General features: G+C 67.0%; 3 protein-coding genes across 3 annotated transcripts; 1 reads left to right on the plus strand and 2 right to left on the minus strand.

The window, feature by feature from the left end:
• The first annotated feature begins 164 nt into the window (after positions 1 to 164).
• Positions 165 to 11,226, plus strand: WDR46 (WD repeat domain 46). Its single transcript, XM_029053611.1, has 18 exons — positions 165 to 259; positions 361 to 414; positions 577 to 657; positions 2,266 to 2,358; positions 3,019 to 3,138; positions 3,243 to 3,320; positions 5,178 to 5,290; positions 5,389 to 5,476; positions 5,570 to 5,631; positions 5,737 to 5,841; positions 5,929 to 6,079; positions 6,178 to 6,313; positions 6,543 to 6,642; positions 6,739 to 7,052; positions 7,947 to 8,041; positions 8,158 to 8,253; positions 10,185 to 10,298; positions 11,035 to 11,226. The coding sequence occupies exons 1-18, from the start codon at positions 239 to 241 to the stop codon at positions 11,149 to 11,151; spliced, it is 1,938 nt and encodes a 645-aa protein (XP_028909444.1). The 5' UTR covers positions 165 to 238; the 3' UTR covers positions 11,152 to 11,226.
• Positions 11,227 to 14,816: 3,590 nt separating this feature from the next.
• On the minus strand, positions 14,817 to 16,729 carry B3GALT4 (beta-1,3-galactosyltransferase 4). Its single transcript, XM_029053828.1, has 2 exons — positions 16,578 to 16,729; positions 14,817 to 16,490 (listed from the first exon to the last, which is right to left on the minus strand). Exons 1-2 carry the CDS (start codon positions 16,727 to 16,729, stop codon positions 15,092 to 15,094), a joined length of 1,551 nt encoding a protein of 516 aa, XP_028909661.1. The 3' UTR covers positions 14,817 to 15,091.
• A 4,642-nt stretch (positions 16,730 to 21,371) lies between these two features.
• On the minus strand, positions 21,372 to 25,117 carry RPS18 (ribosomal protein S18; the record flags this gene model as incomplete). The annotated part of the gene is made up of 4 exons (XM_029053829.1): positions 21,372 to 21,515; positions 21,714 to 21,805; positions 23,352 to 23,453; positions 24,965 to 25,117. Coding segments are annotated over 4 exons (423 nt in total), but the record flags the coding sequence as incomplete, so codon positions are not given.
• Between the last annotated feature and the right edge of the window lie 197 nt (positions 25,118 to 25,314).

The raw sequence follows: 25,314 nt of genomic DNA on the forward strand, positions 1-25,314 counted from the left end.
CCCTCCCTCCCGCGAGATCCGACCCCCTCCCCGGCGTCTGCGCATGCGGGGCGGGGCGGGAAGGGCGTTCCCTCATCCAATATGGCGGGCGGGGAGCTTCCGGTCGGGCGGCGCCCGCCCTGCCTTGTGATTGGCCGGCGGCGTCGGCGCTTCCGGTTCCGCCTCCCCGGGCGCACAACATCCGGTAGCATCCCAGCTGCTGCACGTGGAGCTCCCGCTTGGTCCGGGGAGCAGAACCATGAACGGCGGCAAGAAGCAGGTTGGGCGGGGGGGAGGAGCAGGAGGTGCTCAGTCCATCGAGGCGCTCAGTACGTCCACCCTCTGGGCCCACCCTCCCTCTCCTCTCTTTCCTTTCTGCAGAAAGCCAGGCGCTACTGGGAGGGAGACGCCCCCGACCCCCCGAAATCATCGAAGGTGAGGACCGCCCCCCCCCACGGGGGCTGGGGGAGACGCCACCCCTGACCCCTCTCCAACTCCCCCTCCCCCCCCCCCGGGAGCTCAGTACAGTGTTATGGCGCCCCAGAGGCGTTCAGTAAGTAGTCCCGGCCGACCGACCCCCATGCCCTCTCTTTGCAGAAACGTCAACCGCCCCCCGATGAGGCCGCCGCCGCCGCCACGAAGGCCTCCGGGATTGCCGGTCCGCCCGGGGACCGGACGGTGAGGACGCGGCTTGGGGGAAGAGAGGGGCTGGGGGGCGCCTCCCCCATCCCCCCCCATGGAAACTGGAGGGCCTCACGTTACTCGCCGTCTCCCCCGCCTCTTCTCCAAGCGTCCAATACAGCGTCCCCCCTCCCAGGCGACTGACCGTCGGCCCAGGAAGGCGGGGGGGGGGGGGCCGAATTGTCCTCCCCAGGCGTTTAGTACAGTGCTGTGCACCCACTCTTCCAAGCGCTGGGTACGGCGCGGTGCGTGGAGTAGGCGCTCAATAAGTACCACTGAGTACTAATGCTAATGGTCTTTGTTAAGCGTTTCTATGCGCGGGCCACCGTTAATAGTAGTGTGGGTATTTGTTAAGCGCTTACTGTGCGCAGAGCACTGTCAATACTGATAATAATGTTGGTGTTGGGCGCTTACTATGTGCAGAGCGCTGTCAATACTGATAATAATGTTGGTATCGGGCGCTTACTATGTGCAGAGCGCCGTGAATACTAATAATAATGTTGGTATTAGGCGCTTACCACGTGCAGAGCACCGTCAGTACTAATAATAATGTCGGTATCAGGCGCTTACTACGTGCAGAGCACCGTCAGTACTAATGATAATGTCGGTATCAGGCGCTTACCACGTGCAGAGCGCCGTCAGTACTAATAATAATGTCGGTATCAGGCACTTACTACGTGCAGAGCGCCGTCAGTACTAATAATGTTGGTAATAGGCACTTGCTACGTGCAGAGCACCGTCAATACTAATAATAATGTCGGTATTAGGCGCTTACTACGTGCAGAGCACCGTCAGTATTAATAATAATGTCGGTATTAGGCGCTTACTACGTGCAGAGCGCCGTCAGTACTAATGATAATGTCGGTATTAGGCGCTTACTACGTGCAGAGCACCGTTAGTACTAATAACGTTGGTATTAGGCGCTTGGTACGTGCAGAGCGCCGTCGATACTAGTAATAATGTCGGTATTAGGCGCTTACTACGTGCAGCGCACCGTTAGTACTAATAACGTTGGTATTAGGCGCTTGGTACGTGCAGAGCGCCGTCGATACTAATAATAATGTCGGCGTTAGACGCTTACTACGTGCAGAGCACCGTCGATACCGATAATAATGTTGGCATTAGGCGCTCATTGTGTGGAGAGCACCGTCGATACTGATAATAATGTCGGTATTAGGCGCTTACTACGTGCAGCGCACTGTTAACACTGATAATGTCGCTATCTGTTAAGCGCTTACCGTGCGCAGAGCGGCGTTAATACTAACGATAGCGTTGGTATCTGTTAAGCGCTTACTATGCGCAGAGCACTGTTCTAAGCGCTGGGTGAGATAGCGGGCCGTCCCCCGTGGGGCTCCCGCTCTTCATCCCCATTTTCCAGACGAGGCCACCGAGGCCCGGCGAAGCGACTCGCCCGCGGCCGCCCAGCCGCCGCGGGGCAGGGCGGGGAATCCGCACCCACGACCTCTGCCTCCCACGCCCGAGCTCTTGCCCCCGAGCCCCGCCGCCCCCGGTCCCAGGAAACGCGTCGGGGGGGGGGGGGGGGGGGAGGCCGCTGGGCGAGGGGGCGCTCGGTAAGGAGCCGGCGCTGACCGCCTTTCTCCGCAGATTCGAAAACGGACCCGGAAGGGGGACGTAGCGGCCGCCGCGAAGGCCGCCGGGACCCCCGCCCCTCCCTCGGGCGGGAAGAGCGGCTCCGGGGTAAGAAAAGGGGGTGGGGGTGGGGGTCCGTAACGTCCCTCCCCCTCCTCCCCCATCCCACTCCCCTCCCTCCCTCCCCCCCAGCGCTCAGCACAGCGCTCCGAGCCCCTCGCCGCGTCTAGAACGGCGTGAGCCCCTCGCGGGGCGGCGCCGCCCGCTCTCGGTCGCCGGGTCGCACAGCCCGAGCGTTCGGGCCGGGGCTCTGCACAGAGTAAGCGCTCACCAAGTACCGTTGAGCGAACGCCTACGACCGAATGAGTGCCGGATCTCCGGCGATACCCATTCGGTCGTATTTATCGAGCGCTTAGCAGGGGCAGAGCCCCGGACTCGGCGCTCGGAACGGACGAGTCGGTAACGGTGAAGGGATCCGTTGAGCGCCCGCCGTGTGCCCGACGCCGTTCCGAGCGCCGGGGGAGCCACGGGGGGCTCCCGCTCTTCGTCCCCATTTGACGGATGAGGGAACTGAGGCCCAGGGAAGGGACTGGCCTAAGGTCACGCGGCCGGCGAGAAGCGGAGGGGGGATTAGAACCCCCGACCCCCGGCTCCGCCCGCCGAGCCACGCCGCCTCTCTTCGGGTTGTAGGAAGCGCCCGCCGCGCACCCTCGTTATTCTCGTTATCGATGATCGACGATTACCGATCGATACCCCCCCGTTCCGTAGGCGTCCCTTAATCCCCGGAGACCCGCGGGTGACCGGGGGCCCTCGAAGTCAGTCTGGACGTCCAGCCGGTACCGGGAGGAGAAACAGCTGCGGACCTGGGCCCGGCAACGACTGTCCGGGGTGAGAGTTTCGGGAGGGGGAGCGGCCGGGGGCGGGGGAGACGCCCCCGGGGGGACGGGGGCCGCGCCGGGGTCCCGGAAACGAGGATGCCGCCCCCCCGCCAGGCCACGGACCCGTTCCCCGGACCCGCGCCGCTGTCGGCCGACAAACTGAAGAAGTTTCGGCGCGGAGGCGAGAAGCCGGTGAGGGGGACCCGGGGGTCGGGGAAGGAGGAGGGGGGTGGCCTCCCCGTCCTCTCGTCGGGTCTCTGCGGGGGGGGCGCGGACGTCTCCGACCTCGGTCTCCTCCCCGGTCTCTCGGGGCGACTCCCGTCTCCGTCCTCGGTCTCTCGCCGTGTCTCCGGAGGCGACGGCCGTCTCCGACCTCTGTCCCGTCCCCGATCTCCGGGGGTGACGACCGTCTCCGACCTCTGCCTCTTCCCGGATCTCCGGGGGTGACGACCGTCTCCGATCTCTGTCCCCTCCCCGATCTCTGGAGGTGACGACCGTCTCCGACCTCTGTCTCTCGGGGCGACTCCCATCTCCGTCCTCGGTCTCTCGCCGTGTCTCCGGAGGTGACGGCCGTCTCCGACCTCTATTTTCTCCCCGATCTCTGGGGGTGCCGACCGTCTCCGACCTCTGTCTCCTCCCGGATCTCCGGGGGTGACGACCGTCTCGTCTCCGATCTCTGTCCCCTCCCCGATCTCTGGGGGTGACGACCGTCTCCGACCTCTGTCTCTCCCCGGTCTCTCGGGGCGACTCCCGTCTCCGTCCTCGGTCTCTCGCCGTGTCTCCGGAGGTGCCGGCCGTCTCCGACCTCTATTTTCTCCCCGATCCCTGGGGGTGGCGACCGTCTCCGACCTCTGTCCCGTCCCCGATCTCTGGGGGTGACGACCGTCTCCGACCTCTGTCTCTGGGGGCGACTCCCATCTCCGTCCTCGGTCTCTCGCCGTGTCTCCGGAGGTGCCGGCCGTCTCCGACCTCTGTCTCCTCCCGGATCTCCGGGGGTGACGACCGTCTCCGACCTCTGTCCCCTCCCCGATCTCCGGGGGTGACGTCCGTCTCCGACCTCTGTCTCTCCCGGGTCTCTCGGGGCGACTCCCGTCTCCGTCCTCGGTCTCTCGCCGTGTCTCCGGAGGCGACGGCCGTCTCCGACCTCTGTCCCGTCCCCGATCTCCGGGGGTGACGACCGTCTCCGACCTCTGCCTCTTCCCGGATCTCCGGGGGTGACGACCGTCTCCGATCTCTGTCCCCTCCCCGATCTCTGGAGGTGACGACCGTCTCCGACCTCTGTCTCTCGGGGCGACTCCCATCTCCGTCCTCGGTCTCTCGCCGTGTCTCCGGAGGTGACGGCCGTCTCCGACCTCTATTTTCTCCCCGATCTCTGGGGGTGCCGACCATCTCCGACCTCTGTCTCCTCCCGGATCTCCGGGGGTGACGACCGTCTCGTCTCCGATCTCTGTCCCCTCCCCGATCTCCGGGGGTGACGACCGTCTCCGACCTCTGTCTCTCCCCGGTCTCTCGGGGCGACTCCCGTCTCCGTCCTCGGTCTCTCGCCGTGTCTCCGGAGGTGCCGGCCGTCTCCGACCTCTATTTTCTCCCCGATCCCTGGGGGTGGCGACCGTCTCCGACCTCTGTCCCGTCCCCGATCTCTGGGGGTGACGACCGTCTCCGACCTCTGTCTCTGGGGGCGACTCCCATCTCCGTCCTCGGTCTCTCGCCGTGTCTCCGGAGGTGCCGGCCGTCTCCGACCTCTGCCTCTTCCCGGATCTCCGGGGGTGACGACCGTCTCCGACCTCTGCCTCTTCCCGGATCTCCGGGGGTGACGTCCGTCTCCGACCTCTGTCTCTCCCGGGTCTCTCGGGGCGACTCCCGTCTCCGTCCTCGGTCTCTCGCCGTGTCTCCGGAGGCGCCGGCCGTCTCCGACCCCGTTCTCCCCCCCGATCCCTGGGGCGGGCGGCCGTCCCCGACCCCGCTCTCCGACCGGGTCTCCGGGGTCGCGGGGGGGTCTCGGCGTCCCCGGGGTCGGGGTCCCCCCCCTGACCCCTCGCCCCCGACCAGGCGCCCCCGGCCCGCCACCTGACCCGGGCGCGGCTGAGCCGGGCCGAAGACGGAGCCGAGGAGTCGAGCGCCTGGGCCGCCCGCGCCGAGCTGCTGCTGCCCGAGGAGCCGGGGTGAGCGTCCCGCCCCCCTCCCCCCCGCCCCCCGCGGACCCCGGACCCTCCCGCCGCGACCCCTGACCCCCGCCCCCCGCCCCCCGCCCCCCCGCCAGGTTCCTGGAGGGCTCGGACGGGGAGGACACGGCCACCGTCCGGCAGAGGGACATCGCCGACGCCGTCGACATCGCCAGCGCCGCCAAGGTGGGGGGTCGCCGAGGGCGGGGGGGGGTCGCGCGGGGGGTCGCGGGGTCGGCCGGCCGCCGACCCCCCCGTCCCCCCTTCCCGCCCTCCCAGTACTTCAGCCTGAAACTGGACCAGTTCGGGCCCTACCGCCTGGACTACTCCTCCACCGGCCGGTGAGCGGGGGGGTCCGTCCGTCCCGGGGTGGGGTGGGGGGTCCGCGGGGACCCCCCGCCCTCGCTGACCCCCGCGCCCCCGTCCCCCCCCGGCGCCCCCCGCAGGCACCTGACCCTGGGCGGCCGCCGGGGCCACCTGGCCGCCTTGGACTGGCCGACCAAGTCGCTGTCGTGCGAGATCAACGTCATGGAGGCCGTGAGGGACGTGCGGTGAGTCGCCGCCCCCGGGCCCCGCCGCCCCCCGAGCTCCCCGCCGACCCCCGACCTCCCCCCGACCCCGCCGACCTCCGCCCCCAGGTTCCTGCACCTGGAGACGATGGTGGCGGTGGCCCAGCGGCGCTGGCTCCACATCTACGACAACCAGGGCATCGAGCTGCACTGCGTGCGGCGCTGCGACCGCGTCGCCCGCCTCGAGTTCCTGCCCTTCCACTTCCTGCTGGCCACGGCCGTGAGCGACCCCGGGGGGCGGGGGTCCGGGGGCGGGGGGCGGCGGCGGCCGGGGGGGGGGGGGGGGCCGACGTCTGACCCCGCCACCCCCTCCCGCAGTCGGAGACCGGCTTCCTCACCTACCTGGACGTCTCCCTGGGCAAGATCGTGGCGTCGCACCTGCCCCGGGCCGGGCGGCTGGACGTCATGGCCCAGAACCCGCACAACGCCGTCGTCCACCTCGGCCACGGCAACGGTCGGCGGCCCCCCCCGGCGGCGGCCCTCGGCCCCGACCTCCGGCCTCTCCCCGACCCCTCGGCCCCGCCTTCCCCGAGCGAAACCCTCCCCCTCGCCTCCCCGCCGAACCCGGGCTCGGACGCCCCCCCGGGTTGACCCCCCCCGACCCCGCCCGGCCCCTCCCCTCCTCCCCCCGGCCCCGCGGCCCCTCTCCGTGACCCCCTCGACCCCCCCCCCCCGATCTCCAGGCACGGTGACCCTGTGGAGCCCGGCCATGAAGGAGCCGCTGGTCAAGGTCCTGTGCCACAAGGGGGGGGTCCGCGCCGTGGCCGTCGACCCAACGGGCACGTGAGTGGCGGCCGGGGGCGGGAGGGAGGCGGGCGGGGGGGGGGGGGCGTCCGGCGGCGGGGACCACCCCCCCCCGACGGGCCCGTCCGTCCCCAGGTACATGGCCACCTCGGGCCTGGACCGGCAGCTGAAGATCTTCGACCTGCGCGGGGCCGGGGCCTACCGGCCGCTGACGACGCGGCCGCTGGCCCTGGGCGCCGCCCACCTGGCCTACTCCCAGCGGGGGCTGCTGGCCGCCGCCGCCGGCGACGTGGTGGACGTCTACCGGCCCCGGGACGCCGACGCCGGCCTGGCCCGGCCCTACCTCTCCCACCGCCTCCACGGACACGTCCACGGCCTCCGCTTCTGCCCCTTCGAGGACGTGCTGGGCGTGGGGCACGCCCAGGGCTTCACCAGCATGCTCGTGCCCGGTGAGGGGGACCCCCGCCCCCACCCCCGGACCCTACCCGGGCGCTTCCCCTGCGCCCGACGCTGTGCCCGGCCGTGGAGGTCGGGGAAGGCGGGCGGGCCCGGGTCCTTCGTGGAGGGGGCAGACCGGCCTCGGGACCGTAGGGATCGGGGGGGGGGGGGCCCCGGGAGTGGGATCTGAGGAGGGGGCGGGTCCCCGTCCTCTCATCCGCCCGCTTCCGTCGATGGAGCGCTTTCCTCCGCGCCAGGCCCCGGGCCGAGCCTTCCTACCGGGCTGGGGCATTTGGGGAGGGGGCGGCACGGTAGGGGTCGGGTTGCGCGGGGTCGGGGGGGACCCCCGGGGAGTGAGATGGGGAGACTGTTGGTCATCGAGCACGCAGGGCCCCGTGCTGAGCCGTCCTGCCGGGCCGTGGTGGAATTGGGGGAGGGGGCGGACGGCGTCGGGACGGTAGGGGTTGGGGGGGGCCCCTCGGGGAGGGGGATTTGGGGAGGGGGCGGGTCCTCGTTCGCTCGTCCGCCCCATTCTGTTTATTGAGCACTTTTTCGCGCAAAGCCCCGTGCTGAGCCATCCTTCCGGGCCGTGGTGGAATTCGGGGAGGGGGCTGGGGCGAGCGACGCCCCCCCCCCCGAAGCGTCGGGTGGGGCGCGGTCGATTAGGGGAGGGGGTGCCCCCCGGGAGGACCTGGGGGGACCCCTGGAGGGAGGAGGGGGACCCCGCTTCTAGTGGACGGAGAGGATCGATACTAGAATAAGCGAGGGGGTGTTTAGTATCCCCGACGAGGACGAGAGGGTGAGGATGAATGTGGGGGTGAAGGGCGAGGATCGCGGTCGCCTGATGGGGGGGGGGGCGGGCCCCGGGGAGGGAGGGGGAGGCCGTGACCCCCCGACCCCCCCAGGAGCCGGCGAGCCCAACTTCGACGGCCTGGCCAACAACCCCTACCGCAGTAAGAAGCAGAGGCAGGAGTGGGAGGTCAAGGCCCTGCTGGAAAAGGTGGGTCGGGGGGGGTGGGCGGCCGGGGGGGGGGGGGGCCCGGGACCCTCCGCGACCCCGGGACCCCCGTTGGGAGCCGGGGTCCCCCCCCCCTCAGCCCCTCCCGTCTCCCTTAGATCCCCGCCGAGCTGATCGGGCTGGACCCCCACGCCCTCGGCCGGGTGGACGTGGAGACCATGGAGCAGTTGAAGAAAGACAGGATCGAGCGGCTGGTGAGACCCCCCGGGACCCTCCCCCCAGCCCGTCCATCCCACTCCCGCTCCGGGGTCACGACCCCCCGCCATCAGCGTCACCGTCACGGTCTCTGTTTGGCGCTTACTACTCGCCTCGATCCTAACGATAGCGCCATTTGTGAGCGCTTACTACGTGCCCCGGTAACAGCTGTGGCGTCGGTCAGGCGCTCGCTGCGGGCGTCGATCACAGTAACCGGTATCGGTTAAGCGCTTATTATGCGCCTCGATAATAACAGTAGCCGGTATCGGTCAAGAGCTTACTGTGCCCCTCGATGATAGTAGCAGCTGGTCTCGGTTACGCGCTGATTACGTGCCTCGACGATGATAGCGATCGGTATCGGTTAAGCGCTTATTACGTGCCTCGACGATGATAGTGACTGGTATCGGTTAAGCGCTTATCATGTGGCTCGATAATAACAGTAACCGGTATCGGTTAAGAGCTTATCGTGTGCCTCAGTCATAACGGTAGCCGGAATCGGTTAAGCGCTTATTATGTGCCTCGGCGGTAATAGTAACTGGTATCGATTAAGAGCTTATTCTGTGCCTCGACGATAACGGTGGCCGGTGTCGGTTAAGCGCTTACTGTGCGCCTCGGTAATGAGCTGTAGTGTCGGCTAGGCGTTTACTATGTGCCTCGACGATGATAGTGATCGGTATCGGTTAAGCGCTCATTACGTGCCTCGATAACAGTCACGGGTATCGGTTAAGCGCTTATTACGTGCCTCGATAACAATAGTAGCTGGTCTCCGTTAAGAGCTTATTGTGCGCCTCGATAAGCCGGAATCGGTCAAGCCCTTATTGTGCGCCTCAGTACTGAGCTGTAGTGTCGGCTAGGCGCTTACCGTGTGCCTCGACCATAATAGTAATGGGTAGCGGTTAAGCGCTCATTATGTGCCTCAATAATAAGCGCTTAACCGATACCGGCTACTAGTTTATCATTGAGGCACGTGATGAGCCCTTAACCGACACCAGTTACTATCAGATGGTCTCTGTTGTTAACGAATTGTCCATTCCAAGCGCTTAGCACAGCGCTCTGCACATAGTAAGCGCTCCAGAAATACTACTCCAAATCAAGCGCTTAACCGATACCAATTACCCTTGTTGTTGAGGAGCACAGTAAGTGCCGAGCCGACACTACAGCTCATTATTGAGGCGCCCGATAAGCGCCTAACCGATACCGGCTACTATTATTAAGTGCCTCAACGAGAATAATAATTGGTATCGGTTAAGCGCTTACTCTGTGCCTCGATAACAATAGTCACCGGAGACGGTCTGATGGTAACTGGTGTCGGTTAAGCGCTTGTTACGTGCCTCCATGAGAATAGGAACTGGTATCAGTTGGACGCTCATCACGTGCCTCCATGAGAATAGTAACTGGTATCAGTTGGGCGCTTATTACGTGCCTCGATGATAAGAGTAAGTGGTATGAGTTGGGCGCCTATTATGTGCCTCAGTAACTGTGGTTTGGATGCAGCGCTTACTGTGTGTCTCAATAATAAGTGTAGCGTCGGTTAAGCGCTCGCCGTGTGACTCCCCAGGTATAATAACGATATTTGCGGTATCTGTGAGGCACTTACTACGTGCCTTCTCGGCAATAATAATAATAATAATCGGGGTCTTGGTACGTGCCAGGCTCTGTACTGAGCGCTGGCGGGGGCGGGTGGGGATTCCGAGCTCATCGGGTCGGACCCAGCCCCCGCCCCACGTGGGGCTCCCGGTCTTCCTCCCCGTGTGACGGTCGAGGGCAACTGAGGCCCAGAGACGTGCGGCGAGTCGTCCCAGCCGACCCGCGACCGACCGGGGATTAGAACCCGGGGCCTCCCGAGTCCCGGGCTCGGTCGGCCCGCCCCCCCCCCCCCCCCCCCGGCCGGGGTGACCCCGGTCCCACTCCACCCCCGCCGCGTCCGCAGGGCTTCGACCCCGACGCCCCGGCCCCCTTCCAGCCGCGGGCGAAGAAGAAGGGCCGCAGCTCCACCGCCAACCTCCTCAAGAGGAAGAGGAAGGTCGCCGACGAGGACAAGAGGGTGAGGAGGAAGGTCGGGGTGAAGCGCGAGCGCCACGAGCCGAGACGGGGGAGGGGAGGACCCCCGGGAGGACTTGGGGGGGACCCCCGGGGGGGGGAGAGGGGGACCCCGCCTCTGGTGGACGAAGAAGATCGATGATAATAGGATGACGACGGTCTTCAGTAGCCCCGACGAGGACGAGAGGGTGAGGATGAATGTGGGGGTGAAGGGCGAGGATCCCGAACCTTTAGAGGGGAGGGGAGGACCTCCGGGAGGAGGAGGGGACCCCCAGTTCTACTGGACGAGGAAGACGATGATAACCTCAGAATGACGGTATTTAATTGTGGCAGAGGACGGGAGGGTGAGGATGAACGTGTGGGTGAAGGGCGAAGAGCGTGGACCGTGAGGGGGAGGCAAGGACCCCCGGAAGGATTTGGGGGGGACCTCTGAGGGGGGAGGGGGACCCCGCCTGTAGCGGATGAAGAAGATAGACGATAATGGTGGTGTTGGGTATCCGCGACGAGGACGGGAGGGCGAGGACGAATGACGGGGTGAAGGGCGAAGAGCGCGGGCCGTGACGGGGCGGGGGGAGGACCCCCCCCGGGGGAGCGGGGGGACCCCGATTCTAGCGGGCGCCAAAGACGACAACGTCCTCACGGCGGTATTTGTGACCGCAGCCATATCCGGTAACGGTTCGCACGGCGCCGGGGCGGAGGGCCCCGCCTCAGTTTCCCCCGTCTCTCCCCCTCCCACGCAGGAATTCGTTCGCCAGCGTCTCCGGGAAAAGGAACGGGACCAGGCAGAACCGAAAAAGAAGGGGAAACCGAGGCCCCCGGGCTCCCGGCCCTCGGCCCTGGACAGATTCGACCGGTGACCCCCGGCCCCTCCCGCCCCACTGGACCGTTCCCCCGGACTCGGTCGACCATCCCAATTACAACGTCGTTGGCAATCGCGGTGTCGGTTCGGCGCTTCCTACGCGCCGGGCACCGTGCCGGGCGCCGGGGTGGATCCCCGCCGATCCGGCCCCCGTCCCCCACCCCCGTTGGACGGTCGAGGTCACGGAGGCCCAGAGAAGTGACGCGACCTGCCCAAGGTCACACGGCGGATCTCGCAGCGCCCCCGGGTGGGGGGCGGGGGGCGGGGGGCGGGGGGAGGGTGAATCGCATTTATTGGGCTATTTAGTCTTTGGCGCTTAAAACGGTGCTGGGCACCTAGTAAGCGCTTAACAAAGGCCATTATCATTATTATTAAGGGTGGGCTGAATGTGATGGAATAATACTATTCGTGCTGGTGCCGGTTAGGCGCTTAAACCAGCGCTTGGCACCTTGTAAGCGCTTCACAAGGATCATTATCATTTTTAGTAAGGGTTGGCTAAATGTGATGGAATAATATTCGTGATGGTACCGGTTAGGCGCTTAAAACAGCGCTTGGCACCCACTAAGCGCTTAACAAAGATCATTATTATTAAGGGTGGACTAAATGTGATGGAACAGTATCAACGAGGGTACTTGTTAAGCGCTTAAAACAGTGCTTGGTACCTGGTGAGCGCTTAACAGAGACCGTCATCGTTATTATTAAAGGCGGACTAAATGTGATGGAATAATAATATTCATGATGGTACCGGTTAAGCGCGTGAAACAGCGCTTGGCACCTAGTAAGCGCTTAACGGAGACCATCATCGTTCTTATTAAGGGTGGACTAAATGTGACGGAATAATAATATTCATGATGGTACCCGTTAGGCGCTTAAAACGGTCCTTGGCACCTAGTAAGCGCTTAACGGAGACCATCATCGTTCTCATTAAGGGTGGACTAAATGTGCTGGAATAACAGTTTTCATGATGGTACCCGTTAGGCGCTTAAAACAGCGCTTGGCACCTCGTAAGCGCTGAACAGGGATCATTATCATTTTTAGTAAGGGTTGGCTAAATGTGATGGAATAATATTCGTGATGGTACCCGTTAGGCGCTTAAAACAGCGCTTGGCACCTAGTAAGCGCTCAACAGGGTCCATCATCATTTTTATTAAGGGTGGGCTAAATGTGATGGAATAATACTATTCGCGATGGTACCCGTTAGGCGCTTAAACCAGCGCTTGGCACCTAGTAAGCGCTCAACGGGGTCCATCATCATTTTTATTAAGGGTGGGCTAAATGTGATGGAATAATACTAGTCACGACGGTACCGGTCAGGCGCTTAAAAGAGTGCTTTCACTCATTCGGTACTATCTATCGAGCGCTTACTACGTACGGAGCGCTGTACCGAGCGCTTGGAAGGTACAGATCAGTGTACCCGTTGGTGCTTAAAACGGTGCTTGGCACCCAGTAAGCGCCTAACAAAGACCGTCGTCATTATTAAGGATCGTTATTATTATTAAATTATCATTATTAAATGTGAGGGAATACTATTAAGGACGGTACCGGTTAAGCGCTCCAAGCAGTGCTCGGCACCTAGTAAGCGCTTAACAAACCCCGTCACTATCCAGCGTCGGCTAAATGGGACGGATCGGTAATATTAACGACGGTACCCGCTGAGCGCTGACTGTGTGCCGAGGACCGGACTGAGCGCCGGGGCACCAACCAAGTAAGCGGGCGGGACACGGTCCCTTGCCCCCCTGGGGCTCCCAGCCCTCGTCCCCCTTTTACAGAAGAGGAAACTGAGGCCCGGAAGAGGGGCTTGCCCCGGGTCACGCCGCGGTGCAGTGGCGAAAGTGTGTGTGTGTGGGGGGCGGTTAATTCATTTATTAAGGTACTGGCTAAGCGCCGGATAAAGGTGATGGAATAATAACGAGGGGGCCCGTTAAGCGCTCGCTGTGCGCCAAGCACCGCACGCGGCGCTGGGGCCCAGAGCGGCCCGGCGGGAGGGACACGGGCCCGGTCCCACGTCGGGGGGCGGGGGCGGTCCCGGGCTTCGTCCCCGTTTTTACGGAAGGGGAAACCGAGGCCCGGAGAAAGGACCCGCCCTTAATAAGTAATGATAGCGCTATCTGTCAGGAACGTAGTACCCGCCCTTAATACTAATAAGTAATAATAACACTATCTGTCAAGAACTTAATACCCGCCCTTAATAATAATAAGTAATGATAGCGCTATCTGTCAAGAACGTAGTACCCGCCGTTAATAATAAGTAATGATAGCGCTATCTGTCAAGAACGTAGTACCCGCCCTTAATACTAATAAGTGATAATAGCGCTATCTGTCAAGAACGTAATACCCGCCCTTAATAATAATAAGTAATGATAGCGCTATCTGTCAAGAACGTAGTACCCGCCCTTAATAAGTAATGATAGCGCTATCTGTCAGGAACGTAGTACCCGCCCTTAATACTAATAAGTAATAATAGCGCTATCTGTCAAGAACGTAGTACCTGCCCTTAATAATAAGTAATAATAGCGCTATCTGTCAAGAACGTAGTACCCGCCAAGCCCGGGGGTAGAGACGGAGGTGACGGGGTTGGGCGCGGGCCTTGAGGGGGGATCCGTGAAGCGCTGACTCCGCGTCGGCCGCTGACCCGAGCGCCGGCGTGGCGGGCGGGACACGGTCCCGGGGGAGGGGGGATCTTTCATTCATTCAATGGTGTCTTCGGTGGTATTTATTGAGCGCTCACTACGTGCAGGGCACCGTACTGAAGGCTTGGAACGAACAGGTCGGGACCCGTGAAGCGCCCACTCTGCGCCGGGGCGGAGACGAGCCGACGGGGACCCGCGAAGCGCGTACCGCGGGCCGGGCACCGTACCGAGCGCCGGGGCGGAGACAGACTGAGGAGGTGGGACCCGGGCTCCGGCCCCATCTTCCAGATGAGGGAACTGAGGCCCAGAGGAGGGAAGGGAGCGGCCCGGGGTCCGACGGACGAGCGCCCGCCGGACGCAACCGAACAAGACGGGACGTCCGTGCGGCGTCGATCAGGCGCCCGGCCCCGGACTGAGCGCCGGGGGAGACCCGAGGTCATCGGGGCGTCCCCCGGGGGGCTCCGGGTCTTCATCCCCGCCCGCCCGACAGACGAGGAGACGGAGGCACGGAGAAGGGGAGCGACCGGCCCCAGGTGACCCGGCGGACGGCCGCGGCGCGGCCCGGCGGAAAGAGCCCGGGCTTCGGAGTCGGGGCTCGTGAGCTCGAATCCCAGCTCGGCCGCCCGTCGGCCGGGTGACCGTGGGCGAGTCGCTTCGCCTCTCCGGGCCTCGGTTCCCTCGTCCGTAAAACGGGGATGAAGACCGGGAGCCCCACGCGGGACCACCCGATTCCCCCGTGTCCACCCCGGCGCTTAGAACGGTGCCCGGCACGTAGTAAGCGCTTAACAAATACCAACATCATCATTATTATTATTATTATTATTATTAACCCGGCTCCCCGCGAGCCGCCCGCCCGGGCGCCCTACCGAGCGCCGGGACGGAGTCGACCCGGGCCGGCCCCCGGCGCGCCGGCTTTCCAGATGAGCCCACGGGGGCCCGGAGCGGCGAAGCGGCCGGCCCGAGGTCCCGCGGCGGTCCGGCGCCGGGATTAGAACCCGGGGCCCTCGCACGACCGGGTCCCCGCCCCCCCCCCCTCCTCCCTCCCGCTCGCCCCTCCGTCCGGCGTCCCCCGACGGCCATCGAAAAGACGACACCGCCGCCGCCGGCAGCCGTTAAGCGCTTCACGTGGCGCCCGGCCCCCGGAAGACGCGATCGAATCCGAGGGGCCGGCGGGCCGGCGTCCCCGTCGGACGGACGAGGCCCCGACGGGGCCCCCGACGCCGGGGCGGACGGAAGGGCGCGGACTCCATCCCCCCTGGGCCGAGAGGGGCCCCGCGGCAGGCGGGCGGCGGAGCCGGGGCGCCGGGGTCAGCCGCGCAGCCAGGCCAGCGCCCGGCAGCGCAGCAGCCCCAGGGCGGCCTGCAGCGGGGAGCAGAGCGGCCCCGGCCCCCGCACCAGGTCCCAGACGCGGGCCATCTCGCCGGGCCCCACGCGGTGGACGGTGAGCAGCACGCGGCCGTGGCAGCAGCGGTCCGGCGGGAAGTGGGCGGCCCCGGCCAGGCGCGGGCAGTGGGCGGGGGCCAGGCCGCCGCGCCGGGCGCTCAGCCCCACGAACACGTCCTCCAGGGGCAGCGGGGGCACCGCGCCCGCCCCGGCCAGCACCAGGCGCACGGCCGCCGCCGACAGGACGTAGCCCGTGCCCGAGGCGTAGGGCGGGAAGGGGCCCAGGCCCGGCGGGTACAGGGCCTCCGACACCTCGTGCCGCCCGCCCGCCTCGCGCGACGGCCACACGCGCCAGTGCACGCGGCCCAGGTAGAGCGGGGGGCGCCCGGCCGCCCCCCGGGGGGCGCGCCGGCGGTCGGCGCCGGGCGTGAGAGGGTCGTCGCCCCGGGGGGCGCCGCGGCCCTCTCCGTCGTCGTTGCGGCCGGGGGCGTCGCCGCGAGGCGCCGAGGGGTCGCCGCGAGGGGCGTCGCCGGGCCGAGGGACGTCGCCGCCGTCGTCGTCGTCGCGAGAGGCGTCCGGGGAGTCCCGGCGGCCGTCGTCGCCGCGAGGCGCGAAGGGGTCGCCGCGAGGGGCGAAGGGGTCGCCGCCATCTCCGTCGTCGTCGCGAGAGGCGTCCCGGGAGTCCCGGCGGCCGTCGTCGCCGCGAGGCGCGAAGGGGTCGCCGCGAGGCGCGAAGGGGTCGCCGCCATCTCCGTCGTCGTCGCGAGAGGCGTCCCGGGAGTCCCGGCGGCCGTCGTCGCCGCGAGGCGCGAAGGGGTCGCCGCGAGGGGCGTCGCGGAGCCGAGAGACGTCGCCGCCATCTCCGCCGTCGTCGCGAGAGGCGTCCCGGGAGTCCCGGCGGTCGTCGCCCCCGTCGTCGTCGCCGTCGCCGTCGCCGCCGTCGCCGCCGCGGAGGCCCTCCCGGGCGAGCAGCTCGTCGACGAGGCCCCCCACGTTGACGTAGACGTCGTCGTCCGTCTTGAGGACGTAGCGGGCGCCGGGGCAGCGGGCGGCCGCCCAGGCCAGCCCGCTCAGCGTCTTGCGCGTCAGGTTGCGGTAGGCGTCGCGGAAGTCGGCGGCCACCACGTCGCGCCGCGCCAGGGCCTCGGCCGCGCCCTCGCGCCCCAGCAGGAAGAGCGTGCGCACGCGCCGCCCGCGCGCCCGCCGCCGCGACCCCCACGTGGCCCGGATGGCCTCGCGCCGCGCGCGGTGGGCCGGGGCGCTGCTCACCAGCACCAGCAGGAAGGGCGCCCCCCGCCGGCCGCACGGCGCCGGCACCCCCGGGGGGACCCCCGCGAGGCGGGGAGGGGGCGGCAGGGGGGCGGGGCCGGGGCCGGGGGCGGGGGCCGGGCCCGCCCCCCGCGACACCCACAGCGCCAGCAGCTCCTCCGCCCAACCCCCCGGGCCCAGCAGCGCCCAACCGCCCAGCGCCGCCAGGGGGAGCAGCAGCGCCGGCCGGGCCCGGGCCCGGACCCGCACGTGACGACCCCGACCGCCGCCAGGGGGCGACACCCGACGCCGCATCGCCGCGGGGGGGAGGGAAAAGGAGGGAGGGAAAAGGAGGGAGGGACAGGAGGAGCTGGGGGGGGGGGAATCGGAGGGGGGGGGGGAGGGGAAAGGGGGGGCAAGGGGAGCTGGGGGGAGGGGGAGGGGGGAGGGAAGGGGGGGAGGGGAGGTGGGAGGGAGGGGAAGGGGGAGGGGGAGGGGAGTCGGGAGGGGGGAGGGGAGTCGGGGGGGGGAGGGGCGAGGGGAGCAGGGGGGGTGGGAAGGGGGAGGGAGGGAGGAGGGGGGAGGAGGGGGAGGGAGGAGGGGGAGGGGCGCGGCCCTGCGCTAAGCTCCTCTTTTTCTCCTTCCTTCCTCCCTCCTCTTTCTCCTCCTCCTCCTCCTCCTCCTCCTGCTGCGTGGTCGAATGAATGAATGAATGACTGAACGGATGAATGAATGGAGGGAGGGAGGGAGGGAGGCAGGCGGGGGGCGTCCAGCGCAGTCCCCGGCGGCGTCGGGCGGGGAGGGCGAAGGGGTTAAGCCGCGTGACCCCCCCCGCCCCTCCCCCTCCCTCCCTCCGGCTTCCGCTTCCGCCTCCTCCCCCCCTCCCCCCCCGCCCGCCGCCCCTCCCCCTCCCTGTGCGGAGCGCTGTGCTGAGCGCCCCCCCGCCCCGCCCCCGCGCCCATGGGACGGAGGGGGAGACCGAGGCACCGGGAGGAAGAAGGAGAAGAAGGAGAAAGGGACGACGCCGGAGTCGGTGCGGCGCTTGAGCGCTGGGGACGGTGATGGTGTCTTGGAGGCGCTCGCTCGGGGGCCCGGGCACTGTGCTGAGCGCCCGGGGACAGACACCCCCCCCCCATTTGACGGAGGAGGAGGCCGAGGCCCAGAGGAGAAGAAGAAGAATTTGGATGTTGGCGAAGCGCCCACTCTGTGGCCGGCACTGTGCTGAGCGCCCGGGGAGAGACGCCCCCATTTGACGGAGGAGGAGACCGAGGCCCAGAGGAGAAGAAGAAGAATTTGGGTGTTGGCGAAGCGCCCACTCTGTGGCCGGCACTGTGCTGAGCGCCCGGGGAGAGACGCCCCCATTTGACGGAGGAGGAGACCGAGGCCCAGAGGAGAAGAAGAAGAATTTGGGTGCTGGCGAAGCGCCCACTCTGTGGCCGGCACTGTGCTGAGCGCCCGGGGAGAGACGCCCCCATTTGACGGAGGAGGAGACCGAGGCCCGGAGCGTCGTCGTGACGATCTGGGTGTTTGCGAAGCGCCGACTCTGTGCCCGGCAGTGTGCTGAGCGCCGGGGGAGACGCGAGGTCGTCGGTCTGTCCCCCGGGGGGGGTCACGGGCCTCACCCCCATGTCACAGATGAGGAGACTGAGGCCCAGACGAGGAGGAGGAGGAGGAGAAGAATTTGGGTGTTCATGGAGCACTTGGTGCAGAGCGCCGGTGACGACGACGGTTTTTCGGAAGCGCCGACTCTGTGCCCGGCCCTGTGCCGAGCGCCGGGGGAGAGACGCGAGGTCGTCGGGTCGGTCTCCCGTGGGGTTGCCGGGCTTCATCCCCATTTGACGGAGGAGGAGACGGAGGCCCGGAGCGTCGTCGTGACGATCTGGGTGTTTGCGAAGCGCCCACTCCGTGCCCGGCACTGTGCTGAGCGCCGGGGGAGACGCAGGGTGATGAGGTTGGCCCCGGGGGGCTCCTCCCGGTGCAGATGACACGCAGATCTCCATCTCCGCCCCCGTCCTCTCCCCCTCCCTTCGGGCTCGCATCTCCTCCCGCCTCCGGGACGTCTCCGCCTGGATGTCGGCCCGCCGCCTAAAACTCGACGTGAGCGAGACCGAGCTCCTCATCTTCCCTCCCGAACCCGGTCCTCTCCCGGACTTCTCTATCACCGTGGATGGCACGACCGTCCTTCCCGTCTCTCGGGCCCGCCATCTCGGTGTCGTCCTCGACTCGTCCCTCTCGTTCACCCCACGCGTCCTATACGTTACCGAGACCTGCCGGTTTCACCTCTACGATATCGCCAAGATCCGCCCTTTCCTCTCCACCCAGACGGCTACCTTACCGTTACGGGCTCTCGTTATATCCCGGCTAGACTACCGTGTCGGCCTTCTCTCCGACCTCCCTTCCTCCTCTCTCGCCCCGCTCCGGTCTATTCTTCACTCCGCCGCCCGGCTCGTCTTCCCGCAGAAACGATCTGGGCGTGTCACTCCCCTTCTTAAACGACTCCGGTGGTTGCCCGTCGACCTCCGCTCCAGACGGAAACTCCTCACTCTAGGCTTCGAGGCTCTCCGTCACCTCGCCCCTTCCTACCTCTCCTCCCTTCTCTCTTTCCACCGCCCACCCCGCACGCTCCGCTCCTCCGCCGCCCGCCTCCTCGCCGTCCCTCGGTCTCGCCCGTCCCGCCGTCGACCCCCGGGTCGCGTCCTCCCCCGGTCCCGGAACGCCCTCCCTCCTCGCCTCCGCCAAACCGATTCTCTTTCCCTCTTCGAAACCCTACTTAAAGATCACCTCCTCCGAGAGGCCTTCCCAGACCGAGCTCCTCTTCCCCCTCTACTCCCTCCGCCATCCCCCCTTCACCTCTCCGCAGCTAAAGCCTCATTTTCCCCTTTTCCCTCTGCTCCTCCACCTCTCCCTTCCCATCCCCACGGCACCGTACTCGTCCGCTCGACTGTATATATTTCCGTCACCCTATTTATTTTGTTAACGAATCGTACGTCGCCTCGATTCTATTTAGTCGCCATCGGTTTTTACGAGACGTCCTTCCCCTCGACTCTATCCGTCGCCGTCGTCCTCGTCCGTCCGTCTCCCCCGATCGGACCGTGAGCCTGTCGGACGGCGGGGACCGTCTCTATCTGTGGCCGACTTGTTCGTCCCGAGCGCTTAGTACGGTGCTCTGCACATAGTAAGCGCTCAATAAATACTATTGAATGAATCCCCATTTGACGGAGGAGGAGACCGAGGCCCGGAGCGTCGTCGTGACGATCTGGGCGTTCGCGAGGCGCCGTCTCTGTGGCCGGCACCGGGCTGAGCGCCGGGGGAGAGGCGAGGTCGTCGGTTTGTCCCCCGGGCTTCGTCCCCATTTGACGGAGGAGGAGACCGAGGCCCGGAGCGTCGTGACGATGACGTTGCTATTTGCGAAAAGCCTCCTCTGTGCCCGGCACTGTGCTGAGCGCCGGGGGAGAGGCGAGGTCGTCGGTTTGTCCCCCGGGCTTCGTCCCCACGTCACGGGGGAGGAGACCGAGGCCCGGAGGGGCGAAGCGACCGGCCCGGGGTCACGCGTCCGACGAGGAGGCGGGACTCGGACCCGCGGCCCGTGACCCTCCCGGGCCCGGCCTCTTGCCGCCGAGCCCCGCTGGATTCGAACCCGCCACCCCCGACCCTGCCGGGCCCCGGCCCCGACACCGCCCCGTCACGGTGGGGGGAGGCCCGGGGCCGGGCGCGTAGCGAGCGCCCGACGGACGCCGTGGCCCGAGGGGGCGGGGCCGGGGAGTCCCCGGTCCCGGGTTCGAATCCCGCCGCCCACCGGCCCGGCGACCTCGGAACCCCCCTCCCGGCGCTTAGGACGGCGCTTCGCCCGCAGTCGGCGCCTCCTACCGTCACCTGTTACTGTTTGAGCGCCCCCTTCGAAGACCCGCCTCCTCCCCGGGGTGGGGGGGGGGGGCCTCCTCGCCCCGGCGCTCAGCACGGTGCTCTGCGCACGGTGGGTGCTCGGTAAATAGCCGGCCGTCATTGCGTTTCCGCACGCGGTCCGCCCCTCCGCCGCGACGGCCTATTTACCGAGCGCCTCCCGCGCGCTCGGACCAGTCGCTCGCCCCGGCTCCCCGGGTGGGGGACGTCACCCCGCCCGGCCGGCGCTCAGCGAGTAGGCTCGAATGCACCGGGAGCGCTCAGTAAGTAGGATCGGACGCAGCATCGGACGTCCTTAACCCTCCCGCCCCCGGGGCGCGGCCCCTCGTGAGCGCTTAACGGATAGCATCGTTATCTTGTCGTCATCCCGGCGCTCGGCACCCGGTAATAATAATCGATAATAATAACGATGATGATAACGTCGGTATCCGTTAAGCGCTTCCCACGTGCCGTGCGCCGTGGTAAGCGCCGGGGGAGACCCGGGGGAAATCGGGTCGTCCCGCGTGAGGCTCACGGTCTTCATCCCCATTTTACAGACGAGGGAACTGAGGCCCGGAGAAGTGAAGTGACTCTGCTGACAAGTGGCGGAGCGGGGATTCGAACTCATGACCTCCGACTCCCGAGCCCGGGCCCTTTCCACCGAGCCGCGCCGCTTCTCAGTAAGCGCTTAGCCCGTCCCGTCGTCGTCGTCGTCGTCACTGATCGTCGTCGCGCGGCGGTTACCGGGAGGACGCCCGCCGGCTACCGGGAGGACGCCCTTTGGCGGTTATCCCCCTCCAACAGAGGAGGGGCTTAAGGGAGCCGCCCCAGTACCCGCCCCGCCGGCTACCGGGAGGACGCCCTTGGGCCATTATCCCCCTCCAACAGAAGAGGGGCTTAAGGGAGCCGCCCCAGTAACCGCCCCGCCGGCTACCGGGAGGACGCCCTTTGGCGGTTATCCCCCTCCAACAGAGGAGAGGCTTAAGGGAGCCGCCCCAGTAACCGCCCCGCCGGCTACCGCGAGGACGCCCCCTCCCGCGGCTCCACCCCCCCGAAATCAGGCGGCGGGGACGTCCGGTACGTGCTTCTGTCTCGTTTTATTGAAGGGGGGGGGGACGGGGGGACGGGACACACGTCCCGCGGCCTCTACTTCTTCTTGGAGACGCCCACGGTGCGGCCCCGGCGGCCGGTGGTCTTGGTGTGCTGGCCCCGGACCCGCAGCCTGTCGGGGGGCGGGAACGGGAGGGACGTCGGTACGCGGCCGGCGCTCGCTCCCGGCGCCGTCGCGGGGCGGCCCCCCGTGGGGCTCCCGGCCCCCGCCCCCCCCCCCCCCCCGGACGGACGAGGGGACCGAGGCACGGGGGAGCCGCCGGCCGCCCCCCGTCCGTCCCCCCCCGCCCGGGGCGTCCTGCACACTCACCCCCAGAAATGGCGGAGGCCCCGGTGGGCCCGGATCTTCTTCAGCCTCTCCAGGTCTTCCCGGAGCTTGTTGTCCAGTCCGTTGGCCAGCACCTGTCCCGGGGGGGAGGCGGCGGGGGGGGGGGGGTCACGGGGGCGTCCCGTACGCTCCCCGTCCCTCCGCTTGGGCGGGTCCCTCTCCCGGGCCCCGCCTTGTACGGTGGCCACCGTCCCATCTACTGAGCGCTTCGCCGGACCGGGCGCCGGGAACGGCGACCCGGGCCACGGAGACCCTAATAATAATAATAACGTTGGTATTGGTTAAGCGCTCACTATGTGCCGAGCACCGTTCTAAGCGCCGGGGTAGACACAAGGGAATCGGGTCGTCCCACGTGGGGCTCACAGTCTTTATCCCCATTTTACAGATGAGGGAACTGAGGCACCGAGAAGTGAAGTGACTCGCCCAGAGTCACACAGCCGACAAGTGGCCGAGCCGGGATTCGAACCCATGACCTCTGACTCCAGAGCCCGTGCTCTTTCCACTGAGCCACGCTGCTTCTCTCCCCGCCCGTCCCCGCGGGCACCGTCGTCGCCATCGCGACGGTGGCGGTGAAGCGCCGACTGTGTGCCGGGCGCCGCCCCCGAACCCTGGACCGGTAATGACCACGGTGACGGGGGAGCGCCGACTACTACGTGCCGAGCGCTGTTCTGAGCGCCCGTGGGGCTCCCGGTCCTCACCCCCCTTCGACGGGTGAGGCGACCGAGGCCCGGAGACGCGACTCGCCCGAGGCCGCCCGGCGGAGGGGCGGCGGGATCGGAACCCGCCGCCTCGGACGCCCCCGGGCCGTGCATCCCCCAGCGCTCCGCACCACGGTAAGCGCTCAATAAATAGTACTGAATCGGCCCAGCTCCCCCCCGGCCCCCCGCTGAATCTTCCGCCCTTCTGCCGGGCGGGACCCGCTGAACTCCGCGCTCGGGGAGCGCTCAATGAGTAGCGTCTGTTGGATGAACGAACGAGCAGGCGAATGAATGGCAGATGGTCTCCGCCCCCCCGCCCGTATTTTCAGAGCCATGAACCCAGTGCTCTGCACGTGGTGAGCGCTCCATAAATAGCGCTTATGGAATGAATGGGGGAGTAGATGAATGAACGGCACAGTAATAATAATAATAATAATGATGCTGGTATTTGTTGAGCGCTTACTACGTGCAGAGCGCCGTTCCAAGCGCCGGGGGAGACACGGGGGAATCGGGTCGTCCCGCGTGGGGCTCCCGGTCTTCATCCCCGTTTTACGGACGAGGGAACCGAGGCCCGGAGAAGCGAAGCGACTCGCCCACGGTCACCCGGCCGACGGGTGGCCGAGCTGCGATTCGAACTCACGAGCCCCGACTCGGAAGCCCGGGCTCTTTCCGCCGAGCCCCGGCTGTATTTTCTGAGCGACGAACCCGGTGCTCTGCACGTGGTGAGCGCTCCGTGAGTAGCATTTATTGCACCCACGGACGCACGGATGGATGAATGGCCGAGGCCCGCCCCCCCACCCCGGCCGTCTTTTGTGTCGGGTCCTTTGCGAGCGTCTAGTCCGGCGCTCCGCACGGGGTAGGCGCTCGTTAAATAGCCTTCCCCGAACGCCCGGGGCCCCGTCCCGCCCCCCGGGCCCCGGACCTGGCTGTATTTTCCGTCCTTGACGTCCTTCTGCCGGTTGAGGAACCAGTCCGGGATCTTGTACTGCCGCGGGTTCTGCATGATGGTGATGACGCGCTCCACCTGCCCCCCCGGGGAAATAACGATTCCGATAGAGAATTATTTCACACCGTTCACGCGGCACGACGACGGCCTCCGCGAAGCGCCTACTACGGGGCCGAGCACTGTTCTAAGCGCCCCGGGGGGGGACGACGACGGACACGCAACCTCGTCGGGTGGTCGCCTGTGGGGCTCGGCAACGATGCGCCCGCTCCGTGCCAGACGCCGTTCGAAGCGTTGGGCGAGACCCGAGGTCCTTGTGATGATGATGATCGCGGAGATGAGGAAACGGCGGTAAAAATCACCATGTCTACGCGCCGTGTGCCGAGCATCGTTCCGAGCGCCCGGCGGGAGATGCGACCGTGAGCCCCACGTGATGACGTCGGTATCCGTCGGGCGCTTACTACGGGCCGAGCGCCCTTCTGAGCGCCGGGGGAGACGCGGGGTCGTCCCGCGTGGGGCTCACGGTTGATCCCCGTTTGGCAGATGAGGTCACTGAGGCCCAGAGAAGGGAACGCGCCCACGGTCACGCGGCTGACGGGCCGGGATTTGAACCCGTGACCTCTGACTCCCAAGCCCTTTCCGCTGAGCCACGCTGGACGTGGAACCTGATGAACCATCTCCCCCAGCGCGTAGTACGGTGCTCCGCACGTAGTGAGCGCTTAAATACCGACGTGAATTCATACGAGCTGATCCGGGGGGGGGGGGGGTCCCCCAGACCTCACCCCCATCTGACAGACGGGGAGACCGAGGCCCGGGGAAACCGAGGCGGGCGGCCCGAGGCCACGCGGCAGACGGGTGGCGGGGCCGGGATCCCGAGGGCTGTCTGCTGAGCGCCCACGAGGCGCCACGCGCCTTCCCGAGCGCCGGGGGGGACGCGGGGGGTCTTCGGGTCGGGAGGACGGCGCTTGTTCGGCGTTCGGTATGCGCGCAGCACTGGGGGGGACGGAGGCGGGCGGGGTGGGACCGACCCGCGGCTCGAAACGACGGCGCTTGCGGAGCGCTCGCCCCGTCCTGAGCGAAGCTCCTCGGGTCGGACTCTGTCTTGGACGGGGCTGGCGACCGTGTGGCTCGTCAGGCGCTTACTCTGTGCTGAGCGCCGGGCTCCACCCCGGCCCGGCGGGTTCGACACCGCCTTCCGGGGGCTCGTCCAGCGCTCACTACGTGCGGGGCGCCGTTCTCATCGCCGGGGACAGAAGCTCGTCGGGTCGGACGCGGATCGGGCCCCAGATGAGGTCCCCGACCGTGCCGCTCCTTAGCGCCGCGTGCAAAGCACCGGGCTCGCCGTCGCGCTACTCGTTAAGCGCCCACGCCGCGCTCCCGATGGCGGTATTTCATCCGTGTCTGCCGCGTGCGCGACGCCGCCGTCTTCCGTCCCGCTACCGAGCGGCGGGACGGTCGGGAACGAGGCCACCGGTGGGGCCGCGAGGCGTCTCGCCTGTTTCCCGAGCTCCCGCCGCGGGCGCGGGGCGCTGTGCTAAGCGCCGGGTGGGGGCTGGGGGGGAGGCGGACGGGACCCGCCGGGCGCTCCTCACCTCGTCCTCCGTCAGCTCCCCGGCCCGCTTGGTCAGGTCGATGTCGGCCTTCCTGAGCACCACGTGGGCGTAGCGGCGGCCCACGCCCTGAAACCGCGAGAGACGCCGGACGTCAGGCGAACGTATCGCGACAGAACCCCCCCCCCCCCCCCACTATCGCGACATCGCCCCTTGGGCGTCCGGGTCACGACCCTCCTCTCCATAACCTCCGACGGTCTGATGGATCGACGGGATCCGACCCCCTAATCGCGTGGGATCCCCTTGGGCCCCCGACTCCGTTTTCAGGCGCTTGCGTCTAGTGGATGCCATCGTCCAATCGCTCACGCTATCGCGACGCGATCGGGGCACGA

Source organism: Ornithorhynchus anatinus, chromosome X3 (genome assembly GCF_004115215.2).
Source record: "Ornithorhynchus anatinus isolate Pmale09 chromosome X3, mOrnAna1.pri.v4, whole genome shotgun sequence".
NCBI classification, from domain to species: domain Eukaryota; kingdom Metazoa; phylum Chordata; class Mammalia; order Monotremata; family Ornithorhynchidae; genus Ornithorhynchus; species Ornithorhynchus anatinus.